Source organism: Thamnophis sirtalis, unplaced genomic scaffold (genome assembly GCF_051295495.1).
Source record: "Thamnophis sirtalis isolate CommonGarterSnake01/CBP01778 unplaced genomic scaffold, rThaSir2_p1.2 scaffold_2, whole genome shotgun sequence".
In the NCBI taxonomy this organism is placed as follows: domain Eukaryota; kingdom Metazoa; phylum Chordata; class Lepidosauria; order Squamata; family Natricidae; genus Thamnophis; species Thamnophis sirtalis.
In genome coordinates this window covers 156,816,782-156,841,131 of record NW_028261382.1, presented here as the reverse complement: position 1 = coordinate 156,841,131, position 24,350 = coordinate 156,816,782, and the positions used below count along the sequence as shown (strand labels likewise).

At 38.4% G+C, this 24,350-nt stretch overlaps 1 protein-coding gene across 1 annotated transcript in view; it reads right to left on the bottom strand.

Annotated features, from left to right (window-relative positions):
* Nucleotides 1-14,701: 14,701 nt before the first annotated feature.
* The window catches only part of LOC148049244 (uncharacterized), a 51,029-nt gene continuing 41,380 nt past the window's right edge, over nt 14,702-24,350 (bottom strand). Inside the window, exons 3-4 of the mRNA XM_087703585.1 lie at nt 16,692-16,750; nt 14,702-14,808 (exon numbers count right to left, since the gene is read on the bottom strand). Of these exons, the coding sequence (XP_087559711.1) occupies nt 14,702-14,808; nt 16,692-16,750 (166 nt within the window). The remainder of the gene's footprint in view (nt 14,809-16,691; nt 16,751-24,350) is intronic.

Genomic DNA, 24,350 nt, shown 5'->3' with positions numbered 1-24,350 from the left:
CTAGACTTTCTTTAGTGAAGCAGATATGTTGTTGTTGTTGTTGTCTTACTGTACTAAAGAAGTCAACAAATGCCATAAGAAAAATGCATCCCTTTTCAAGATTTAAATTTGGTTACAGTTGTACTAACAAGGTAATGATCTGAAATATGTAATTTTATACGCTTTCTATCCATATTATACAGCATATAAAGCCATGATAAGATACACTGTTGGATTTTATGTTGGATGTAGCAAACATGAAAGCTAATAAAATGTCAAAAAATATAAAATAATATAAAATAATGTCTAGTATATCTAAAAATTTCTGAATGAAAATTACTTTAAATCTCATACTAAAGCATGAATCTTGGTATTAGCTATACATAATAAGGTCTAACTCTACCTGTGAGGCTCTATATCAAGATATCAGTACCCCATTATTATTAATCATGAGTATGATTCAGAGATCCATGACCCAAAATGGAATTAGTGGGGGCTGTAAAGTAACAAGATTATTCTTTTGATCCTGAGGAGTTGCCCTTAAATCTGGGTTTTTTTTAACTTGACTAACTGTTTCCTATTATTATTAAGATATCAGTTTGTTTTCTTGAGATATAACAATTATTTGTCTTTGGAATAACTGTTAATCTTTAGAAAGAAAACGGTCAGGTATTATCAATATTGTGTGTTTCCTTGTATTAACATATTTCCTATACTTTGGAAGTTTCTCTAAAATGGCCCCTCCCAACTGACTGAATCCAAAAATTGATGGAAAGTATCTAGGTCTCATATAACAGCATGAAAGAAAGGAAGTATTCATTTGGTCCACTGATTTTGTCACTTTGTCAAATAATGCAATAAGATTAGTCTGGCATGATCTGTTTTTGACAAACCCATGTTGGCTTTTGGCTATTACTTTGTTTACTTCTAGGTGTTTGCTAATTCGTTGCTTGATTATCTTTTCCAGAATCAGGCTGATAGGTCTATAGTTTCCTGGATCTTTTTTTTTCTCCTTTTTTGAAGATGGGAATCACATCAGCTCTTTTCCAGTCCTCTGGCAGTTTCCCGGTGATCCAGGATCTCTAAAAGATATAGTTTAGTGGTTCTGAGATCTCATCTGCCAGTTCCTTCAGAACCCTGGTGTGTAATCCGTCCAGTCCGGGTGATTTGAACTCATCTAGAGTAGACAGGTGCTCACTTACCATTTTCTTCCATATTTCAATTTGTGTTTCTAATCTGATTTTGGTAGTGCTGTTTTTGATAGGTTCGACTCTTTTATCCCTATGTGTAAGGACCGATGCAAAAATGAGTTAAAATTGTTCTGCTTTCTTGTTGCTTGTCACCTTCTTGCCACTTTTTCCAGCAATGGACCAATTGTTTCCTTAACTTTTTTCTTTTTTAAAAAAAATGTTGGAAGAAGCTTTTTTGTTATTTTTTACTTTTGTGGCAAGCCTTTCTTCATTGTGAGCCATAGCTTTCCTTAATTCATCTTTACAGCTCAGGCTACTTGTGTGTCCCCCTCTTTCCACTTGGTATACTTAACTTTTTTGTCTTTCAATTTGTCAGAGAGTTCTTTATGCAGCCATGCTGGTTTCTTTTGGGAGATGTTATTTTTCTTCTTCATTGGTATTGTGCTAGATTGAGCTTTTGTAATCTCATTTTTCAAAATTTCCCATGTTTCTTGAGTTGTTTTCCCCTTGAGGATTCTCATCCATGGAATTCTTCCCAAGCTCTCTCTAAGTTTATTGAAATTAGCTCTCTTAAAATCCAAGACTCTAGTTTGACTTTGTTCTACTACTTGTGTTTGCATAATGTTGAATTCCAATATTGCAGGGTTCCTATGGCTTCAACACCTTCTATCATTTTCTTTCTGTTAGTGAGAATTAAGTCTAATATGGCCTATCCCCTTGTTCCCCTCTCTACGTTTTGGGAAACAAAGTTGTCTGCTAGGTTCGTTAGGAACCTGTTGGATCTTCCACTTGGTGCAGAGTTTGTTTCCCAGTTGATGTCAGGGTAGTTAAAAGCCCCCATTACTATTGTGGTGTGCTTCCTACTTACCTTACTTAGCTGACTAACAAAAAGTTCATCTACTTCCTCTGCTTGGTTGGGTGGCTTGTAGTATAGACCTATGCAGTGACATGCAGTGAGGTTTATGGCTGGTGAGGCACTGATGCCATCACAATCAGATGCTCAGGCATTCTCTCCTCTCCCCCAACATCCCACTAACTAAAGCACTTTCTTTCGTAGATCTGAGGGTCGTGTGTCCACAGCCAAGCCAAGCCCAAGACCACAGGGAAATGCAGGCCCGAAGCCACATAAAATTGGATGGCCTCCTCGTGCTCCCCGAGGATCGTGCGCAAAGGCTGCGTGGTGGCCTTGATAGGCCCAGACAGAAGCAACCGACTGTCAATAGTCTCGACCCACATCGGTGGGTCCACCAGACACAGAGAGATGTCATACACTGTAGCAAACCCCACATCCATAAAGTTCGTGGTAGCCCCGGAATCGACCAAGGCATGGGCCAGAATTTCTTGCAGACTACCCGACAAGAGGATGTGTGCTGCTAAAACCATGTGCTGTGGCGGCCTGTCCACCTCTGTTTCGGCCTGCACCCGACCTAAAGTTTCCCTCAGATCAGGCCCCACCTGTTTCCCGACATGGTGGTCCGTCGCTGAGGGGAGGCTGCAGGCCATGCGGCCCCCCTACTCTTTTTGAGACAAACCTCAGCCAGGTGTCCAGGATCCCCACAGTAGAAACACAACTCCCCCTGCATGTCATCTGTCCATCTCCATGCACGACACTCGGGGTTTGGCGGCACCCAACTCCATTGGCTCCTCCTGTGCAACTGCAGTCTCCTGAGGGACCGGCACCCTAGTGTTCTCCTGGGACATGCGGTGAGGCCTCTGCCTCTGCAGCCAGGCGTATATCTGGAGGCACAAGTGGACCAACGCGTCAAACATCGGTGGCCTGTCCACCCTCACCAGCTCATCCTGAAAAGTGTCCACGAGGGCTGGCTCATTCCAAGCTGAGTCCTGACTAAGCAGCCAGAATTCGCTGACATAATCCTGCAAGGAGCCACAACCCTGCTGCAGTGACTTGAGTAGTCTGGTGGCTGTTTCCCCTTTAATGGGATCATCAAACATCAGCCAGAGATGGTTACAATAGCCCTGGAAATCATCCAGCAGAGGGCTAGGCTGAGATAGCAACGGAGTAGCCCAGCGACCTGCTGTGCCTGAGAGCAAGCTGATGATAAATCCCACCTTCGTCCAGTTCGTGGGAAAGTCCTCCACTCTCAAGCTGATAAACAGTTGGCATTGTCCCAAGAATGCTGCAAACATAGCTTGTTTGCCATCAAACCTGTCTGGTGTAGCCACTGGGCATTTCCTCCATAGCTGGGGGGTGGGGGTAGCAGGCCACAGAAGCTGAGAGACTTGACCAGCCAGCAAAGCAATCTGTTGAGCCAACTGGGCATTCTCAGCACAGAGTTGCTCCATTGTAGCTTGATGGAGTTTTGTTTGGGGCAGGAGTCAATCTGTTCTGACCCCCCTCGTCCCACACCAAAGCATGCTGAGCCAAAGATACTTTACGGAATTTATTAACAGACAGACAGGTCCTTGGCAGCAAACCAGCACAGACAAGCCTTGGCAGAAATCCAGCACAGACAAGCCTTGGCAGAAATCCAGCACAGACAAGCCTTGGCAGAAATCCAGCATAGACAAGGCTTGTCAGCAATCCAGCCTGCCAAGCTAACACTACAGTTCTCCAACGTTAGTTAATGCGTTGACTCCTGCAAAAGGGGCTTGTTCACAAGCATTCCTTTTATAGTCTTGAGAGCAGCCTAATTACCACCAGCTGAGTGCAATTACCTCCTGTAACTGTGCAACTGATCCTTCCGCCTATTAGCTCTCTGGTGCCGGACATCCAGGAACAACTCCCTTGACTCCTCCCCACTGCTGACATCCGGAACACACTCCCTTTGCTCCTCCCTACTGGTCCAAGGATTAGGTGCCTCCTGGTGCCCAACCAACCTGTCTGCGCCCTGCTCAGAGTCAGAACCTGTCCAGGGTCCTTCACATCGTCCAAAGCCGACTCATAGGGCCTCTCACTGTCGGAGTCTGGTGGCAGCTCCAATGGCTCCTGCTGGGCCACAACACACTTGTATGGAATGACATAGGGTCTCCTGCTTGAGCAGGGTTTGGACTAGAAGACTTCCAAGGTGCCTCCCAACTCTGTTATTCTCTTATTTAAATTATTAGGTCTTGTCATGCTTTTATAAAGTAATTAAATGATAAGATGCTTCATGGAATAGTGAATGAAATTAAAAAGTATTTCTAAAATGGATAATAGGATGTATATAAATCTGGATTCGGAGTTATTTTTCTTCTCCAGAATTTCTAGAAATGTGTAAGGAAGAATTACTTGTGTTTAGGGATGAAAGAAATCAGTGACTTTAGTTCAGATACCGTATTTTTCAGAGCATAAGACGCACCTTTTTTCCTCAAAAAAAAAAAGAGGCTGAAAATCTGGGTGCGTCTTATACATCAAATACAGCATTTTTTGCCTCCCAAAGCACCGCCTCCTTCACCCAAATGGCCATGCATATCCTTATGGAAGCTTTCAGAGAGCTCCTGGGGCTGGGGAGGGCAGAAATTAGCAAACAATCAGCCATTTTGCCCCCCCCCAGTCCCCAGCAGCAATCTTTAAGCCTCCATAAGGCTATGCATGCAATTTTTTGACAAAAAAGTGCCCCCCCCACGCCCCTAGGAGCATTCTGTCCCCCCAAGGCTATTCATGCCTTTTTTTTGGGGGGGGGGGAACGGGCCGGTTTTCGCGAAAAATGTTTTTGGGAGGTTTGCAGAGTGCAAAAACTTTTTTTTTTCCTTTTGGAAAGCTCTTTAACTGATTGATGAGAATTACATTGATCAAGTGCTGTGCCAGCAGAAACAAAATCTTAGGTGCTGCAGATTGTCAGTGAGTTCATTCTCCAGCACATGGATAAATACACCTGGAAACATCTACCTACCTACCTACTCTCCCTCTCCCTACCTAGCTACTGTATTTCTCTCCCCCCTCTATCTACCTACATACCTGCCTACTCTCTCCCTCTCCCTACCTATCTACTGTATTTCTCTCCCCCCTCTATCTACCTGCATACCTGCCTACTCTCTCCCTACCTATCTATTGTATTTCTCTCTATCTATCTCTTTCTATTTATCTCTCCCTATCCCTCTACCTACCTACCTACCTACATACATACCTACCTACTCTCTCTCTCTCTCTCTCTCTCCCTACATACCTACTGTATTTCTTTATCTCTCTCTATTTCTCTATTTCTCTCTATCCCTTTATCTACCTACCTACTGTCTTATGTGAACTTCTCTTGGAAACTTGTTGTTCATTGCATATTTTGTAAAGACTCAAAACCCTCCATCTGTTCCTTTCATCAGCTTGCCTTTGGTTATCACTGATGCTTCTGCCACAGATACTCTCATTGTTTCTGCAAAGTTTTCTCCCCTTTCTTTATCTATGTTTTGAAGCATGAGATAGAGCTCCAGTTTTCCTCTCCTTTCAGTATTCCATACATATTATTTCCCTCCATTGTCAGTTTTCTGTCAGTATGAACACATTTCTTGTCCCTTTGTTCATATTTTTATGCAATTTTTTTGAGCTCTGTCTTCAGGTTTTATCATTGTTTCATCAATATTCTCAACTCTTCCCTCCATTATTTCTGTTCTTGGTTCTATAATCCCCAGATTCTTTTCAATTCTTTCTGTGCTTATTAGGACTTTTTGAATTTCTAGCATAATTTTTTAAAAAGTTATTTCCTCTTCTTCATATACTGTGCCATTTTTCCAGGTTGTAAACACTGCCACTAGGACATCCAAGGCCTTTTACTAGGTTTCAAGTAAATTCACTATAATTTTTCAAGTCAAGGCTTTCTCTTTACTGCAGTCCAGCTACTGATAATATTCCAGAAGAGCACCTGTGTAAACAAACTGTACTCTTCCCACTGTACTTTCAATAAAAAAAATTCTGAAGCATTGAAGCATGAGATATGCATCAAATATTTTTTTTTAAAAAAAATATTTCCAAGCCTCTAGCCTCTAGATGGCAGTGCTACTTCTTTTTCCTCTGCTTTTAGCTCTCTCTTTAAGCTTTCTTTCTTTGGGTTAAGAAAAAAATGGTTAAAAAGAACGATCCTGCTGTGTGTTGAGGGAAAGATAAGAAAGGAATCCTTAATCCACAAATACAAAAAATGAGAAAAAGTAGGGGAAGAAGGGAAAAACAGACCAATCCAATTTAAAAAGTAAGAGGCATTTGTAAAAATTTCATCCATAAAAAGGAAACAAAATTAAAGAAAAAAAGATAACAGAATAGTTTAAATTTAGGCTAACCCTTGCCTAAATTACTTTTATGAAAAGAAGATTTTACAAAATTTTTGAAAACTGTAGAAACATAGAAGAAAAAGAAATGTTTTATCAAAAGGTTAAAAAAAGGTGAAGAATAACAAAAAAGCAAGAAGTTATTTCCTAATTTCTTTGCAGCAGTTGGAAATAGCAATTATCATCTCCACTGTCCCATGCTACATATCATTGTTCTGTTATTTCTATAAACATACCTTTTTAATCAATAAATCCTCAAACCAATGGTTCATTTTTATGCATTTTCAGCAAGAAGTTTGTACTTATAAAAGTTTCCAGTCTTTTATAAAAGTTGTAGCTTCCTCCTTAATGAAACTAGTCAATTTAACAATTTCTGCAAACTCAGCCATCTTCACAATCCATTCCTTCATTAAACTAACCCCTTGACTAACAGACTAAATGATATTAAGACTAACAAAGGCTTGGAAAAGAATATGAAGAAATTGAATTGAATGAAAAAAAATCATTAGCTTGGGATCTACATTTATTGCAAGCTGCTTTCTCAGTGTATAAAGCAGTTATTTAAGTTTAAATCATACTAGGCTCTTTCCTTATTCCCTTTTAATCCTTATTGCTCAGCCCCAAGATATTTTTCTTTAGCTATACAATCATTTTTCAAAAACTCCAGCAGTCTAAAATGGATGGGAATCAAAAGGATCATAGCAATAAATTTCATCCAGTTGCATTTCATCCATCAGAACAACATGTTTACTGTAGGAGGTTGTGCACATTTTTAATGAATGAGACTTGATTATGGAACATTTTGTAATAATGTCAAAGTATCATTATTTATTGTAAAGACTTAGACTATCTGAAAAAGATTTCAATTTCTTATTTTGTAAATGGTTTATAACTCAGTTGCACTTTACATTTAAAATAAATGTCACCAGTAGAAACTTATGAAACACAACCTAGTCTAATTTCTAAACGAACCATTATTAATATACTATCTTTATTATAAGCCACAGAACTTATGGTTTTATTATATATGCATTATTGTGATAATTCTAAACATTAAGACTGTAAACTCAATTTTAATCAGGCTAATTAGTAGATAATTGCATTTTTAATCATTGATAATTGAACTGAAGTCTTGTTCAGTTTTTTTTTTCAAAATACATTAATTTCTGTTTTAAAAAACTAAAGTCCTTCCTTTTAGAAACAAATGAAATATGTATGATTATTTCACTTGGGAACAAGTATTATGCAATAGTTGGAAACTCAGGTTCAAATTTCTAATCAGTTGTGATATTCAAGTGTAGTGTTTTGTAAAATTTCTATTCTCCTAATGTATATTGAAACTAAAGTTCTCAAAATTCCTAGCAAGCAGAATGTGGTATGAGATGGACAGCTATATAAATTAGATGCATGCATGCATAGGCTTAGGCTTAGGCTTAGGCTTAGGCATAGGCATAGGCATAGGCATAGGCATAGGCATAGGCATAGGCATAGGCATAGGCATAGGCATAGGCATAGGCATACACATAAATAAATAAATACATACATACATACATACATACATACATACATACATACATACATACATACATACCAGAGGTGGTATTTTGCAGAGGTGGTGTTCACCTGATTCGGGTGAACTGATAGTTGCGGCAGGTTCTGCACATGTGCAGAAGTGCCACGTATTAGTGAAGCGAGAGTGCTCCCAGTGCAGAACTGGTAGCAACGATTAGAGCATTTCATGCCTGATACATACATACATACATACATACATACATACATACATACATACATTCATTCATTCATTCATTCATTCATTCATTCTTGGATTGAGATTCTAAGAACTGTGTCCCCAGGATATGGGGAAAGTATGCAATTGCAGAAGTCTTCCTTTAAGTTTTAATAATAATATAATGCTTCTTTCAAAACATTCAAAAATAATTTTAGCAAGCAATTGCATTAACATGAGCATGTCAATTAAAAGCAGATGGTAAACTGTCATATTCCACAGCTACACAACAAACCAGGTCTAGCTTCAAAGACAAAATGATAGAGGATGAACTAATGGCAAAAATCTTTCAAAAATCTTTTTATTTCATTTCTGGATCTGCTTTTTAGTATTCCAGGTAACGTGACTAGAGGCCTGGATGATCAAGCTCCAAATCTTAATGGATAAGACAAGTATCCAACAATTTATACAGAAACAGTGTACTGTTATTTTACTTTTTCTTTAGAAACAACTCTGACTTCTAGCTCCTCTTCCTTCCTTGCTTTATGGTCTCTCTCTCAAGTGGCAATTAAATTGTCATCACAATAAAGGAGCATACACTGGTACCTGCAAATATTTTTAGACATGAATGTTTAATGTCTCTTGGCAGTAGTGGTCTTCTTAAAGGAGCCAACTATTGCTGTAAGCCAATAATTTATTCCACAAAATCACCAACCTGAGGCAATTTAACTTGGAAGTGAGGGCCAGACAAAACCTGCTCACTTGCTTGATTTCCTCTGTAGTTTCATCTGGCTTCCACTGAGCCTTTACTTACTACATAATATATTCTCCTTCTTTAGTTTAGTGTTCTTTTTTTCCCCTCTGCCAAACTTTATCAGATGGAAGACTGATGTCCCATACTCACAGTAATGTATAAAAGGGAAATCAGAGAAAAAGGTAAGAATCCTGTTTTCAAATCATTTCTTGCACGTTTGAGGAATTATAAATTCCTCAAACATATTTTTAAAACTCTGCATAATGGCATGAACACTCACAAGCTTGAGGTGAAAAGGAGAAAAAATTACTGAAGCTTCATTTTGTTCCAAATTTTGGAATTTGATTGCAACCTGCTTCATGATTTTTAGAGTGGGCTACTATACAGCAGATTTAGTCCTTAGCATATTGATATGGTTCCAAACTTCCATTTTGGCTATATGTAACCCAGATACTTGTTCAGATGTGGCTACAAACACCCTACTTAGATGTCAGAATATTCACAAACTGGCAGAAACATGGTAACAAGATCAGCCAATAAAGAGGCATGGTAACAGGTCAGCCAAAGGGGCTTGTTTGGAAAACAGAAACTTAAACAAAAGGTGTGATCGTGGCTTAGCTCTATGCTCAGCTCTAAAATGAAGCTAATCTAGTAGTCTTCTCTGAACTGAAACAATCTCTTCTCTCTACCATGTTGGAAGAATCTGCTGTTTGTATTGTACATTTATTCATGTGTTATTATATATATAAAGAAGTTAATGAATCCTGCTGAATCTGTGCGTGCTTTCTGGATGTGATTTCTACTGCAAACACTGACACTATATACCTGACTTGAAGACTCTCTGTCTGTCTGTCTGTCTGTCTGTCTGTCTGTCTGTCTCTCTCTCTCTCTCTCTCTCACACACACACACACACACACACCATTGATGTGTAATCATTCATAGATAAATATGCAAAGCTCAAAAAGCTCTTTATTTGACACTGCTTAGCAACAAGAAGGTCTTCCTTTCGCTCATCTTAAACCTTTTTTTAATGGAAATGTAGATTCACTGAAAATATATCTTTAAGATACTGATGAAATCAGTTCTATCCATCCACTTTCTCTCAGGGCATGAAAAATAAGAAGTGTGTAAAACCTTTAACATCTGCTATTTCCAAAAACAGAATGCAGTGTGTTGCTACTGGAAATTCTTCTAAGAAATATAGTTTTTCTTTGACTTGGGATAGTCATCTCCAAATCCGGCAAATGGAATGGTGAAAGTCAAAACCCCAAATTAATGTTTTGATTCAACATATTTTCTTTGAGTTTTGAGTTTTGTTGAGTCTTCTTGGGAGTTTAAGGTTTAAGTTTCTCCCCTGTAGTGACACGTGGGGATTTTTAAAAAAATAATAATAACACAAGTGCTGATTTTAACACAGAATGGAAGAAACAAAGATTTGAGTGTGTGTCATCTCTTCTGAAAAATTGGCAAACAACCTTTTCTCCATAATGCAAATAATAATAGGAAAGTGAAAAAGCTGTTGATTCAAAGTAGGTGTCTCTTTTGTACTATTACTTTACAATGATGCTTACACCATAATCACCATAAAAATAAACAAAAACCTTCTAAAAACATAGCAGATAATGCATTCACATTCAACATTACAACATGTTGGCTAAATAATGAGATCTGTTTTAATCTCAGGAATAGATACAACTAATGATGGGAAACAACAATTTGTTTAAGCAAGATGCCACCCTGGTGGGAAAAAGCATTATTTTTTCCCCAAGTGTTCTTCAGTTGAGCTCTATCCATCATATTCCCCCAGGAGTATTAATCCATCTTCACAACATTACTTCAGACACTGAGAAGTAGCATGATGAATTTTTGAATGTATGGCTCAAGGTTGACTTAGCTTTCCATGCTATCCAAGGTTGGTAAAATGAGAACCCAGATTGTTGGGATCAATATGCTGACTAATGCTCTTGAGTAATTAAGGGACCTCTTTTCATTAAATGGAATTGTAGAAGGAATGAAGTTCTACTATATTTTAGTAATGAACCTGAGTATTTATTCATTAAGTAATCCATGCTCTTTTGTATCAGCATTTCAGAAATATTTCCTTGCTAAACAGAGAAAAACAATGACTGTGGGCAGGCAGAAAAGCAGTGGGAGCAGGAGTACCTTGGCTTCCCCATTGAGTTTCTTTGTGAGAATCTGTCAGGGAGCATTGGAAATCTCTCTTCCCTTTCCCTTTTCAGCAAGTAGGTTAGTAGCTACTGTTAGTTGGGGGAGTGAATGAGGGTTTATAAAATGGCTGAAGAATTAACATGGAACATTTAAAACAATGATCAAGTGTCTGCAGCAGCAGCCCAGCAGCATCCAGTAGCACTGTAGCAACCACAGCTTGCCCAAATTCCACAGACTTATCTAGTGGCGATTCGGGCGGCAAAATGTACACATTCCTCTGCTCTCATTGCGTCCTCAAAATCTTGCCCGGCCGCCCTGTTTAGGATAACCCGCTCCCTCCTGAAAGGGAGGGATGCAGGTGAACCCTTGCAGGGAAGAGCCGAGGAATTTGTTCAGTTTCTGTCGGACAATGTTTCTCAGATTCGGACGGACCTGGACTCCACTTGGTCAGTACCTGCAGAGATGCCAAGAGTGGGCCTTGATCGGATTTCTTGGAACGAGTTCCAGCCTGTCACTCCTGAGGAAGTGGACAAGGCCATGGGAGCTGTGAGTGCCTCCACCTGTCTACTGGACCCGTGTCCCTCCTGGCTGGTTTCAACCAGCAGGGAGGTTACACGAGGCTGGCTCCAGGGGATTGTTAATACCTCTCTTCAGAAGGGATCTTTCCCGCTGCCCCTAAAGGACGCGGTGGTAAGACCCCTCCTTAAGAAGCCTTTTCTGGACCCAGCTATCCTTAAAAATTACCGTCCAGTCTCCAACCTCCCTTTTGTTGGGAAGGTTGTTGAGAAAGTGGTGGCCTTTCAGTTCCGATGGACCTTGGATGAAGCAGATTATCTGGATCCCTTTCAATTGGGTTTCAGGCCTGGTTACTCCACCGAAACTGCTTTGGTCATGCTGACCGATGATCTCTGGCGAGCCAGGGATAGAGGACATTCCTCTATCCTGGTGCTTCTTGACCTCTCAGTGGCCTTCAATACCATCGACCATGGTATCCTTCTGCAACGACTGGGAGAGATGGGAGTGGGAGGCACCGTTCTACGGTGGTTCTCCTCTTACCTCTCAGATAGGTCACAGTCGGTGTTGGTTGGAGGGCAGAGGTCGACCCCTAAGCCCCTAAAGTATGGGGTGCCCCAGGGCTCTGTCCTGTCCCCCCTCCTATTTAACATCTACATGAAGCCGCTGGGTGAGATCATCCATCGGCACGGGATCAAATACACCAATATGTGGATGATACCCAGCTGTATCTGTCCGCCCCGTGCCAACTCAGCAAAGCAGTAGAAGTGATGTGCCAATGCCTGGAGGCTGTCAGGGTCTGGATGGGGGTAAACAAGCTGGCACTCAATCCCAACAAGACCGAGTGGCTATTGATGTTGCCCCCCAAGAATGGACCAGATATTCCATCTCTTAGCCTGGGGGGCAAAACCCTTTGCCCCTCAGAGAGGGTCCGCAACTTGGGTGTCCTCCTGAATCCTCAGCTGACATTAGAATACCATCTGTCGGCTGTGACCAGGGGGGCTTTTGCCCAGGTTTGCCTGGTGCACCAGTTGTGGCCCTACCTGGACCGGGAGGCACTTCAAATGGTCATTCATGCTCTCGTCACCTCTAGGCTTGATTACTGCAATGCGCTTTACTTGGGGCTGCCCCTGAAGAGTGTCCGGAGACTACAATTGGTCCAGGATGCGGCCGCGTGAGCGATATCAGGTGTACCTAGGTACACCCATGTTACACCTATCCTCCGCAAGCTGCACTGGCTTCCCATCGGTCTCCGAATGCACTTCAAGGTGTTGGTCATTACCTTTAAAACCCTACATGGCTTGGGACCTGGATATCTGCAGGACCGCCTCCTGCCGCATACCTCCCAACGACCCATAAGATCACACAGGCTGGGCCTCCTCCGGGTACCGTAGACCGAGCAATGCCGGTTGGCGACTACTCGGGGGAGGTCTTTCTCTGTAGCTGCCCTGGCCCTGTGGAATGATCTACCCGCAGAGATCCGGACCCTTCCCACTCTCTCGGCCTTCCGAAAAGCCATTAAAACCTGACTGTTCCGGCAGGCCTGGGGCTGTTGACCCCAAATATGGTCCAGCCCCATTCAGAATGGAGTGCATGATGTCTTGTATTTTATATCTATCTTTCTTCCCTGTAGCTTACTTTTTTTTTCTTTTTTGATTATTTTTGTACTGTAAGCTGCCCGGAGACCTACGGGATTGGGCGGCATATAAATGTTATTAAACTTATAAACTTAAAAACACTCCCATGAGTCCTAGATTTTGGATGCATTCTTTAAGTTACCCAATTGAGTTACTTTGTTTTAAAAATTGTTGCACCATTTTGTCCAGTTAAAAGTCATGACAATGAGAATTTAAGTAGTACCTTATATCGATACATTAGTTTTAACTTTGGGCTTTTAACTGTATCCTGCCTCAACCTATTTCCATTCTTATAGCAGGTGACCTGTATTTTGTAATATGCACACACTAGTTGTACACTATACACAAAATAATTTTCCTTGGAATTAAATTTCAATGAAATCAACTTGAAATAATATGGACTTTGTACTAAAATGAATGCTGTTATTTCATAGATTTAAAAGTTGGGTAAATATATCATAAATGTTTTTAAGTATTCTGTACATTTTTCCAAGATAAAACTTCTAAGGTTTTACACACCTAAAGTCACCAGGGACTTTTTATAATTGTTGTAAAATATATATGAATACATTTAGCTATCTATCAAGATTTTGCACACAACTTGCTTTTATCTGTGTATTATCTTTTATTTATAGATCTTGTGCATTAATGTTCATTCCATCTATGAATGAGCATTAGTGTATCTAGAATTTCTTACAGATTAGCAATTTCATACACAACTCTTCACTGAACAATTTGTTGCACTGAAGGATAATTTGACCCACTTCAAATGTTGGCTCGAAAATCATTCTTTTAAGTGACAAAATCAATGGTCAGATAAGACCTTAATTGGTCACCTTGTACTGAATTTGTTAATTGCTGGCTTTGTGCTATTTAAAATTATTAGTGTAATAAATGGTGCATTACGTTTCATCTTATGTATAGAATCTTCAAAAAGACAACATCTGGATATAAGTGTCAAAGGTGCTTTTTCAAGAGGCAACTGGACTTTCTTTCTTTTTTCTTTGAAGATGTTTCACTTCTCATCTAAGAAGCTTCTTCAGCTTTGGATATAAGGATTTAAAATCCCAGAATTCTCAGCAATAGATATGTTGGCTATTAAATTCTGGGAGCTGAATTCTGGCAGCTGCCTGGTAGGCAGCAAAATGGAAAAAATACTATTGTATGCCGCCAGAATGCACAGAATGAATTTGACAGAATAATAATGTAATCAATTACATTTGTTTATATGACTGTAGTCTACAAATGACAAATGGGTAGGAGGACAAGACTTCCTGAAGCAGTTACATTGATTATCCCAGCCAATTAGAGATCATATGGTAATGGAAATAATGACCTAATACTACATTGGCAGTTTAATTGTATTGTGTACTGATGTAATTTAACAAATCAATTTAAAGGAAGAAAAATTGTTATTTGAATAATTCAGCCTTCTCTAACCTGGCAAATATTACCAAAGGTTGAAAAAAAGTAAAAACTTTGTAACTGAACATTCACTGGAAACAGGAACACACACTTTCCAATTGCCACTGAAAATGTTCAGGAAACAGCAACAAAGTCTAAAATATTTTCATCTTGATAAGCATTATAACCCATAAAGTGCACTCTTTTACTGACAAATTCTTTTTGTGGCATTGCCAGGCGATCTTAAGAGTTAAAAGCCCCATGGCAGATGGTAGTTTTTAGTATCTGACCTAATTGCTTTATGGGATGATCCTCTGTTAGCATAAAGCTCTAAACAGAGGAACTAGTATATCTGGGGGAAAAATAACTTGAGAAAAGGCAGAAGATATGCATAATAGTTCAATTTGTTGAGGTCAGCTTAATCTCTAGTGCACAGCTGTCCATATCTCAGAACTCTCATAAGTCATTAGGGAAAATTGTCAGCCTGAGAGAAGAATGCAGAGAAACACCCTCTCAAGCTGGGTTTATGTATTTGTTTGCAAGACACAAAGAAAAAGTGGCATTGCAATACATGAATATCTTGTGTGACTAACATAACTGCCCATATATACCTGTTTTTGAATGCAAATACACCTAAAATATATTTTTTCTAAACATGACATTCCTTAATGACATATTTTTCCATGTATGCTGATTCTTTTGTTTTTATAAACTTGTTTTATTTTACTTTATTCTAGCAAAGTTAAGGGTGATGCAGGATAGCAGTTATCATCTATTATTGTTTGTCTATGGAACAGGAGACATGTTTTTAGGCAAATTGTGACTAGCCCCAAGGGATAAGACTATTATAGAAACACTTTTGCCTCATCAGAAAATAATCCAAGTTCAGTCCCAAAGATGCTTTTTCAAGAAGTAACTGGACTTTCTTTGTTTCCCTTGAGATGTTTCACTTCTCATCCAAGAAGCCTTTGAACTGAATTGAAGAAGTTTCTTGAATAAGAAGTGAAACATCTTCAAGGAAAAACAAAGAAAGTCCAATTGCCTCTTGAAAAAGCACCTTTGGGACAACCAGGATCTGGATGAATGAGACTCTCCATAGACCAGGATGTCAAACTCAAGGCCTGGGAGGCCGGATTCAGCCAACAGCATGGTTAGATCTGGCCTATGGGCCTGCCCTGGAAACAGCAAAGGATTGACCCATGGGGCCTCTGCCAGTGAAAACTGATTTACTTATTTTAAAAAGTAATAAATATAGGAATCCCATGTGTAGATTTTACATGTATTTTAAAAGGTAACAAATGTAGAACATATCCAGCAGAATTGAAAAAAAGAATGCATAACCTTCATACTACAAACAAACGATTAAAATGTCTTGCTAGAGTAATGGTTACTTGAATAATGGTAACTGCAGTAAAATGGTTAGTAAGCATGAATATAATACTAGAAAATATTATGGATACTAGAAAATATAAATGTTTTCTCTGTCATTTTTTTCTAACCTGAAATCTTACAGGTTAACCTTATGACATTTTACTATTTCAAGAATCATGTCAATATTTATGACATCATTATTTTCTCTATATATAATATGCAACATTTTAACATTCACCATCTCAATTCGGGGCAAAGGTTATGCTTCCCATAGAAAGTTACTCAAATTTGACATTGCAGTGAAAAAAATATGGTCCTCTGATCTTTTGGAATTTTACTTAATAAAATCCATGATAATAAAAGGTTGGGCGTCCTGTAGAATGAGATAGAAATTGGTTAGATTGGGAAGGAGCAGAAAAATATTGCATAGTATTTTTGCTACCTTTGTTTTCTGTGAATGTGTGTTTTGTGAGAATACATGTTTGATCTGGCTATGATAAATAGAACATGAACCTGATCCTAGAAGATAGTACTAAGAAATTCCATTTACATTTTGGCATGTTAACTCACATCATTGAAAGACCAAGTCAGGACTTGAAAAAATTGATGTATGTAGTCCCAAGAGTCAACATGACTTGATGGCACTTAATTGATCAGTGTTATCCCAGAAACTGCAATTCCTAAATTATATTTTGCTGTGTTTTCAGAAAAGCTACAAATAATGCTCTATTTCTTAACTAGTTCCAAATAATACTTTGAAGGAGAAGATTTTTCTCAATGTAAATATTGCCTGAGGCTTCTGCTAATGGAGTTCTTGTAGTACCTTACTTAATTCATCTAACATGCTTAACAATCCGTGAACTGTGATTGGTTAACACTATTAGTGTGCTTATTAACTCTGCAACTAAGTTTCGAACTCCTCTAAGAGCAAACGAGAGAGATCAATATACATGCTAATTAGGTTTCATCTTGCAAATGTGCGCACATCATATGAAATTTATAACTTACTATAATATTTTACATTCGACAGAATCATTTTGCTTTTTGTCAGTTCCTGTAGAATTTCCTTTAAGATAATTGTCACTGATTAGTTATCTACAAATTATATTCTTAATTCACATTTATTGAGTAAAAGAATGTTGAAACTACTTTGAGTTATTACTTCTATGAGTTGGAACAGAATTCTATTGATTATATAATTGCTGAATGTCATTTTTATTTATTTCTTCCTATTGGTGGTACAATCTAGATATTTTGTCATCTGAATAGATGTTTTTATGTAAAAACAGGTGAAACAGAAAGGCTAACTTACTGATACTTTGCAAAATGCATGCCTTAGGTTATAGTACAGCCTCTGGAAGAAAATTTGAAATAAAGTATTTTTTTTCCAAATGTCTTTGCTTCAAAACTAGAAAGACAGCTTTGACCTCCAAGAGCAAAATCCATTACCTGATTACATTCATGTAGTGTGCACATCCATCAACTTCCAAAATCAGATTCTTACAACACTGAAATGTCCTGCAGGTGTCAGTACATTTCATATAGCTCCTAGCTAAGAGAGAAGTTAGAGCTAGCAAGTATGTTGGCTTGCAAATAATCTGTACATTACAGATTCTAACATGGAGAGAATAGCATGAGCTTCCATGGGCTTAAAGCTGGGATTAATTCCACTTGTACCATATTGGCTAAACGTACAGGTTATGATGTGCCACAATGGAAGGGCATTTTTTTCACCATTAGTGGGGAATAGCAATAGGAATAGCACTTAGATTTATACCCCACTTCACAGTGCTTTACAGCCCTCTCTAAGTGGTTTACAGAGTCAGCATTTTGCTCCAACAATCTGGGTCCTTATTTTACCATCCTTGGAAGTATGGAAGGTTGAGTCAACCTTGAGCCAATGAGACCTGCTGGCAGCCGGCAGTCAGCAAAATTAGCCTGCAGTACTGCATTCTAACCATTGTACCACTGAAGCTCTTTAACATGCTGCATGTCACATGGCTATGGAAAAGGCTGTACCTCATCTAATCATTCCTCCTTACAAAAAATATTACATGGAAGCTTTGATGGACCAGGGCTATAATAGCTGACAGTGATCAACATGTATGAGACTGTATGTTGAGGATCATGTAATATGAAAGATTGCAACTTGAAATGAAAGGATAAATGATAACAAAGGTAAAGATTTCATCTATATACATATAAATAGGTGTGTGTGTGTGTGTGTGTGTGTGTGTGTGTGTGTGTGTGTGTGTGTGTTCCAGCATAACTCTGGAATGCCTCGAGCAATTTCATCCAAACTTGGTACACAGATGTTTTACTCTCTGGAAAAAAAACTGTGGGAGTAGACACCCCTAACACCCCTCAGGGTGTGTGTTCTGTTAAGATACAGTCTGTTGTGTCTTAAAATGACTTCTAATGTACTGCCATAAAATGGATTCTACTGTACAGCACAGTGGAGTCGCCATGGTAATGGCTTCACTGTACTCCACAAGAAGGCTCCCTCTGGTAAGGGGGAAAATCCAACATTAGAAATTACATTTGGTCTGGACATTTCCCCCCTATAAATAAATACCCAGACAACACCAGATTATCAGCTAGTTATGAATAAATATAGGACAACATTATGAAAATGTTGCTGTTCCTATTTCAATAATGGATGGAAATGAAGCAACCATGGGTGGTTTGGGAAGAAAATATGCATTATCCTGAAGTCTGTAAAATAAATTACTGAATTAGAAAATATGAATGAATGACTATTCAGATGAAAGTCATTTGTTCATCAGATGAAATCAGATGAAAGAAGACAAAATAGTCACACTGGAGAATCAGCATTCTAACGTACCTACTGCTGAGTCACTGTTCCCAACTAAATGGTTTGCTGTATCAGTCAATAAATAAGTAAATATGTAAAATGTACAGCATGAAAAGCTAAATAAAATTCTAAAGAACAGAGGCAAACAGAATGCAAGGCATTCACAACAAGAAAAAAAAAACCCGCTGCCTTCTTTCACTGAAGGTAATTGAGATTTTGTGCTACTTAATAATATGACTAAAGTTAAATTCAGATATAATTTCACATTTTAAAAAAGTAATTTGAGCACAGTAGATTCCCCCTTTTATATGTCAACTAAACAGAAAACTTACACGTGTTGCAGATTTTCTTCAAACTTTAAGCCATTTATGAGCTGTGAGTGGTATTTTCAATATCTAAATGCAATTTTAGATGTCAGCGTGATACTTTTTTTATCCTTATTAAGTTGGCTTCAGACATTATTATCATTCCATATTGTTAGATTTATTAAGTGACACACATATGTTACAGTTACTTAAAATCAAAGCTTTTGATTGAGCTTTGATATAAAAACAAAATGGAATTTTGTATGATTAGTGTAATTTGTGTTATTATGACATAGTTCAACCTATTATTTTTATGTGGTCCTCTATTGAAAAGTCTACTGAACTTCCAAAACCCTCGCCCACTGCTTGAGTGTAAGATTCCCCTCTCCCTCCCTCTGTCACTCTGCAAATCCAGAATGGTTGGGGAACCCTGATCTTGATAAAGGAAATAGTTTACTTTTGCTCCTATTATAACCTTCATAGTCTTTGATACCATTAATCATGATATCCTTCACACACATGAACAGAGAAGAATTGTGGAATAAAACATGTTAAAGTAAGGACTAAAATAAACATTTTTGTTTCCAATGGAGTATTCCTAAGAAAGGATATGTGTGCTATGGCACCCCATTGGATGCAAACCAACAGGGCAGAAATAGGGGACATTGGCATATTTGCAGCCTGTTGTCTTTAAGCAAAAATACACATGAGGAAACCAACATTTTTCACAACATATGAAATAAGAAGGAATTATTTCGACAAGTCATATAAATTGCTCACCTAGTTAGAATATGGAAAGAGAGAGAAGTTTACAATTCTTTGGGTTCTCTATTCCTTACACACACACACACACACACACACACACACACATTTTAATATGTCCTCTAATATTGTCTTCCTTAAGGATAGAACATTTTGTATATTATCAACTTACTACATTTTCATCATGGCTTTTTAGAGATTTTTATTATCTTGGCTGCTGATTATCTTTGAAACCATTTTTCTTTTTCTTTGCACTCAAACACCTCAGTTTTATTAGCCTACATCATCATTAAATCCAAGTGAAGATGATGACACATTATATCAAATTCTAGGATCGCTGACACCATCATTTTAAAGTGCTGTGGCATCGTCGACAAATTCATGTGGAGCTTTATATACATATTAAAATTATAAAATAGTTACCTGAAAAAACGAGACAGAAAGAAATGTGAGAAATAGAAGTGGAAAGAGACTAAAAGCGTGGTACTTAGCCCCCCCCCCCCAGATTCCATTATAATAAACATTGTGTTCATTTGTGGCTCATGACAAACAAAACTGATTGGCTAAGATGTTTCAGCTTAGTAGATACATATGCAGTGAGTAATATATTAACTATTTTTTCATAGTTCACGCAATGGATTGATACAGTTGTGTCATATGTGTTTTTCCAGTGAGACCGGTCTATCAGGGCAACCTGCCTATCCGAATAAGGGATGGAGCAAACTGCTTCCGCTTTTGCCTTTCACCCCGAATCCAGGAGCCTTTGCAGGCAGTCACTTCCCGGACAAATTATTTTGTGTTAAATTTAAATTTGTTTTGTTATGTTTGGGATTTTAAAAATTGCTGAGAACTTTACAGTCTTCCAAGCTTCAAAGACTATAAGGATAATAAAGTAAGGTATCTCTGTCTCTGTCTCTATCTCTATCATCTATCTATGTATCTGTCATCTATTTCTATTTATCTGTCTGTCTATCTGTCTATCAACTATCTATATCTATGTCATCTATATCTATATCTATCTATCTCTATAATATTGATACACACACACACACACACACACACAGAGAGAGAGAGAGAGAGAGAGAGAGAGAGAGAGAGAGATCCCCCTTACTTTACCATCCTATCAGTGACATGCGGTGAGGGATACCGTTGGTGAGGCAAGAGCGCGGCAGCGGCAAGAAGCAACGTCCCCGCCGCTGTGTCCGACAGGCGTCTCTCATTTATGATGGACATAAACGCAAGATGCCTGTTGGACACAGCAGCGGGGGTGTTGCTTCTCGCCGCTGCCGCGCTCTGCCGCCTCGCCCCCCGCCTCCTCCATCCCCGCTGACATTCTTGGGAGCAGGTCGGGTGGCTGGCTGGGAGGAGAAGAGCGGTGAGTCTTTGTGCCGGCTGGCCGGCCAAGCAGGGAGCAGGTCGGGTGGGGGTGAGTGGCTGGCTGGCTGGGAGAAGAGCGGTGAGTCCCTCCCCAGCCAGCCACAAGGGCTCACCACTCTTCTTCTCCTCCTCCTCCTCATCCTCCCCACTCAGTGCTGGGCTGGCTGCAGAAGAAATGGCGGCTGGTGAAAGAAAAACCTCTCCAGAATCACCCTTGCACTTGCGCAGTGGCTCAAGTGCAAGACATGATTCGCTGCTCCCAGATCAGGAGGCGGGAGAATCAGTGCCTCTTTTGCATATTAAATCTTTTGCTTTTTAACTCTGCCTTAACTTTTAAAAGGCGAAAAATTCCTTAAGCAAAAGAGGCCCCGAGTTCTCTGGCCTCCTCCTAGTTAACACTGAGAGCAGACACCAAGCCACTGTGACTTGAAATCTGGTAGCAACTATCCTGGCTTTAATTCATTTAAAAAAATATTTAAAACTCTTTCCTTTCTCTCAGGAGACTGGGGAGGCTCTGCCTCCCTTGCCTCTAGGGACTGCACGTCCCTGCATCCTATCCAAAGTCATTGAGTTAGTAATGCTATTTTTACAATCTAATTTTTCAAAGCTGTTAAACAAGATTGTTCCAGTTCTTGTCTCTCTACTAATAAAGTATTCACTGCAGAGATGGGCTGTTATTCTTTTTGCCCTAATTTATCAAGGCAACTAGCTCTAAAAGACTAATCTAAATTCTAGCATATTGACAGAAAGGATCTCAAAAGTAGTTCTTGATCTCAGTTACCTTACAGAAGCAAATCCTGTTGTTTTATTTTCCTTTTTACTATTTATTTTTTATTTTTTATTAAAGTGTTTTAATAGATTTTACAAATGTTTCCCCTTCCCTCCCTTTGCCCCAACCCTGTCCTCCCAACCCTCCCTCCCCCCAACCTCCCAGAGCAAAATACAGGGTATAAACATTTAACTAACATACACTAACATAAGCTAACTAACTATAGCATCCTACCTCCTCTTGTACTTTAACTCCCCATTTATTAAGCTAATTTTAGATAAATTGTAACATTCTTTGTTCATTCATTCATAAGCTAGTTGAAATTTCTTAGTCCGATATTTATTTTGAATGTAGTCAATCCATCTTCTCCATTCCAGCTTGTATTTCTCATCTGAATGGTCCTTCAAATATGTTGAGATTTTGGACATCTCTGCTAAGTTTACTACTTTTAACGTCCATTCTTGATTAGTAGGCAATTCTTCCTTCTTCCAGTACTGCGCCACCAACAATCTTGCTGCCGTTGTTAAGTTCAGAATCAAATTAGTCTCTATAACTGTACAGTCTGTAATTATACCTAGCAAGAACAGCTGCGGCGTGAACTTTATCCTCTTTTTAAGAATATTTTGAATAATCCACCATATTTTTATCCAAAATGCTTTAACTTTTTTACAAGTCCACCATATATGATAATGCATAGCGTCAACAGAATCACATCTCCAGCATTTAGATTGTAAATTCAGATACACACAAGCTAACTTTTGGGGATCTAAATGCCAACTATAAAACATCTTATAAAAATTCTCTCTCAAGTTTTGAGCTTGTGTAAATTTTACATTTCTTACCCAAATCTTTTCCCATGTTTCCATCATTATTGGTTCTTCAAAGTTTTGTGCCCATTTTATCATGTAGTCTTTAACTAACTCTGTTTCAAAATCTGTTTCTATCAGTATATTATACAACCTTTTTATATGCATTTGACTCTGGTCCCTAATTTGTTTTACCAAATTATCCTCATTTTGTTTGATACCAATTTTCTGGTCTCTTTTCCATCTAGCCTGTAACTGTCCATACTGAAACCAGGTTTGAATTACCCTTTCCTCTCTTAGTACTTTCAAAGGCTTTAACTGTGGTACATCTCTTTCTATGTTAAGAAGCTCTCTATATGTAATTACATCCTGTTTTTGTTCTATACTTATATTCTCTATCGCATGTCTGGGTACTACCCACATAGGTATTTTGTCATTTAACTTATATTGATATTTTTTCCAGACACGCAGTAGAGCATTCCTTAAAATGTGGCTTTTAAAAATCTTGTCCACCTTCTTATCATATATTAAATAAGCATGCCAACCATATACCAAATCATATCCCTCAATATTCAATATTCTATCCTCTGTTAGGTTAATCCAATCACTAATTGTTGATAAAACTACTGCTTCACAGTATAATTTTAAGTTAGGCATTTTCAGACCTCCTCTTTCACGTATATCTTGCATTATTTTAAGTTTTATTCTTGGTTTCTTCCCTGCCCAAATAAAGTTATTAATACCTTTCTGCCATTCTCCCAAATTTGCATCTTTTTTGAGTATTGGTATCATTTGAAAAAGAAATAGAAACTTAGGCGAAACATTCATTTTTACTGCTGCTATCCTTCCCAGCACAGACAATTGTAATTTTTTCCATTTATTCATCTCTGTCTGCATTTTGTGCCATAATGTTTCATAATTATACTTACATAATTTCCCATTTGAGGTTGTAATATAAACTCCTAAATATTTAACCTTTTTTACTATCTCACATCCTGTTACTCTTTCTAATTCTTCTTTTTGATTTGTAGTCATATTTTAACTATCATCTTTGTTTTCCCTAGTTTATTTTAAACCCAGATATTTGACCATATTGATTAATTATGTTCATTAAACTTATAGCTGATTTCCCCGGTTGGGTTAAAGTTACAACCAAGTTGTCTGCGAATGCTCGTACTCTGTATTCATAATGCCTAATCTTAATTCCGTGTACATCATCTGACTCATGTATTCTATTCAGCGATAACTCCAAAGTTAAAATAAACAATATTTTGTTCCTTTTTCGATTTTAAAAGATTCTGTTAGACTACCATTAACTATAATTCATGGTATTTGTTTCTGGTATATTGCCTTGATAGATTGTGTAAAATACTCTCCAAACTGCATCTTTTGTATTATTTTCATTAGAAATTGCCAATTCATTTGATCAAATGCTTTCTCCGCATCCAAGAATATAAGCACTGCGGGGATTTGGTTATTCTTCCCCAAATACTCCAATATATTAACAATTTGTCTTACATTACTTTTCATTTGTCTCCCACGTATAAAACCAGATTGATCATTGTGAATCATTTGTTGT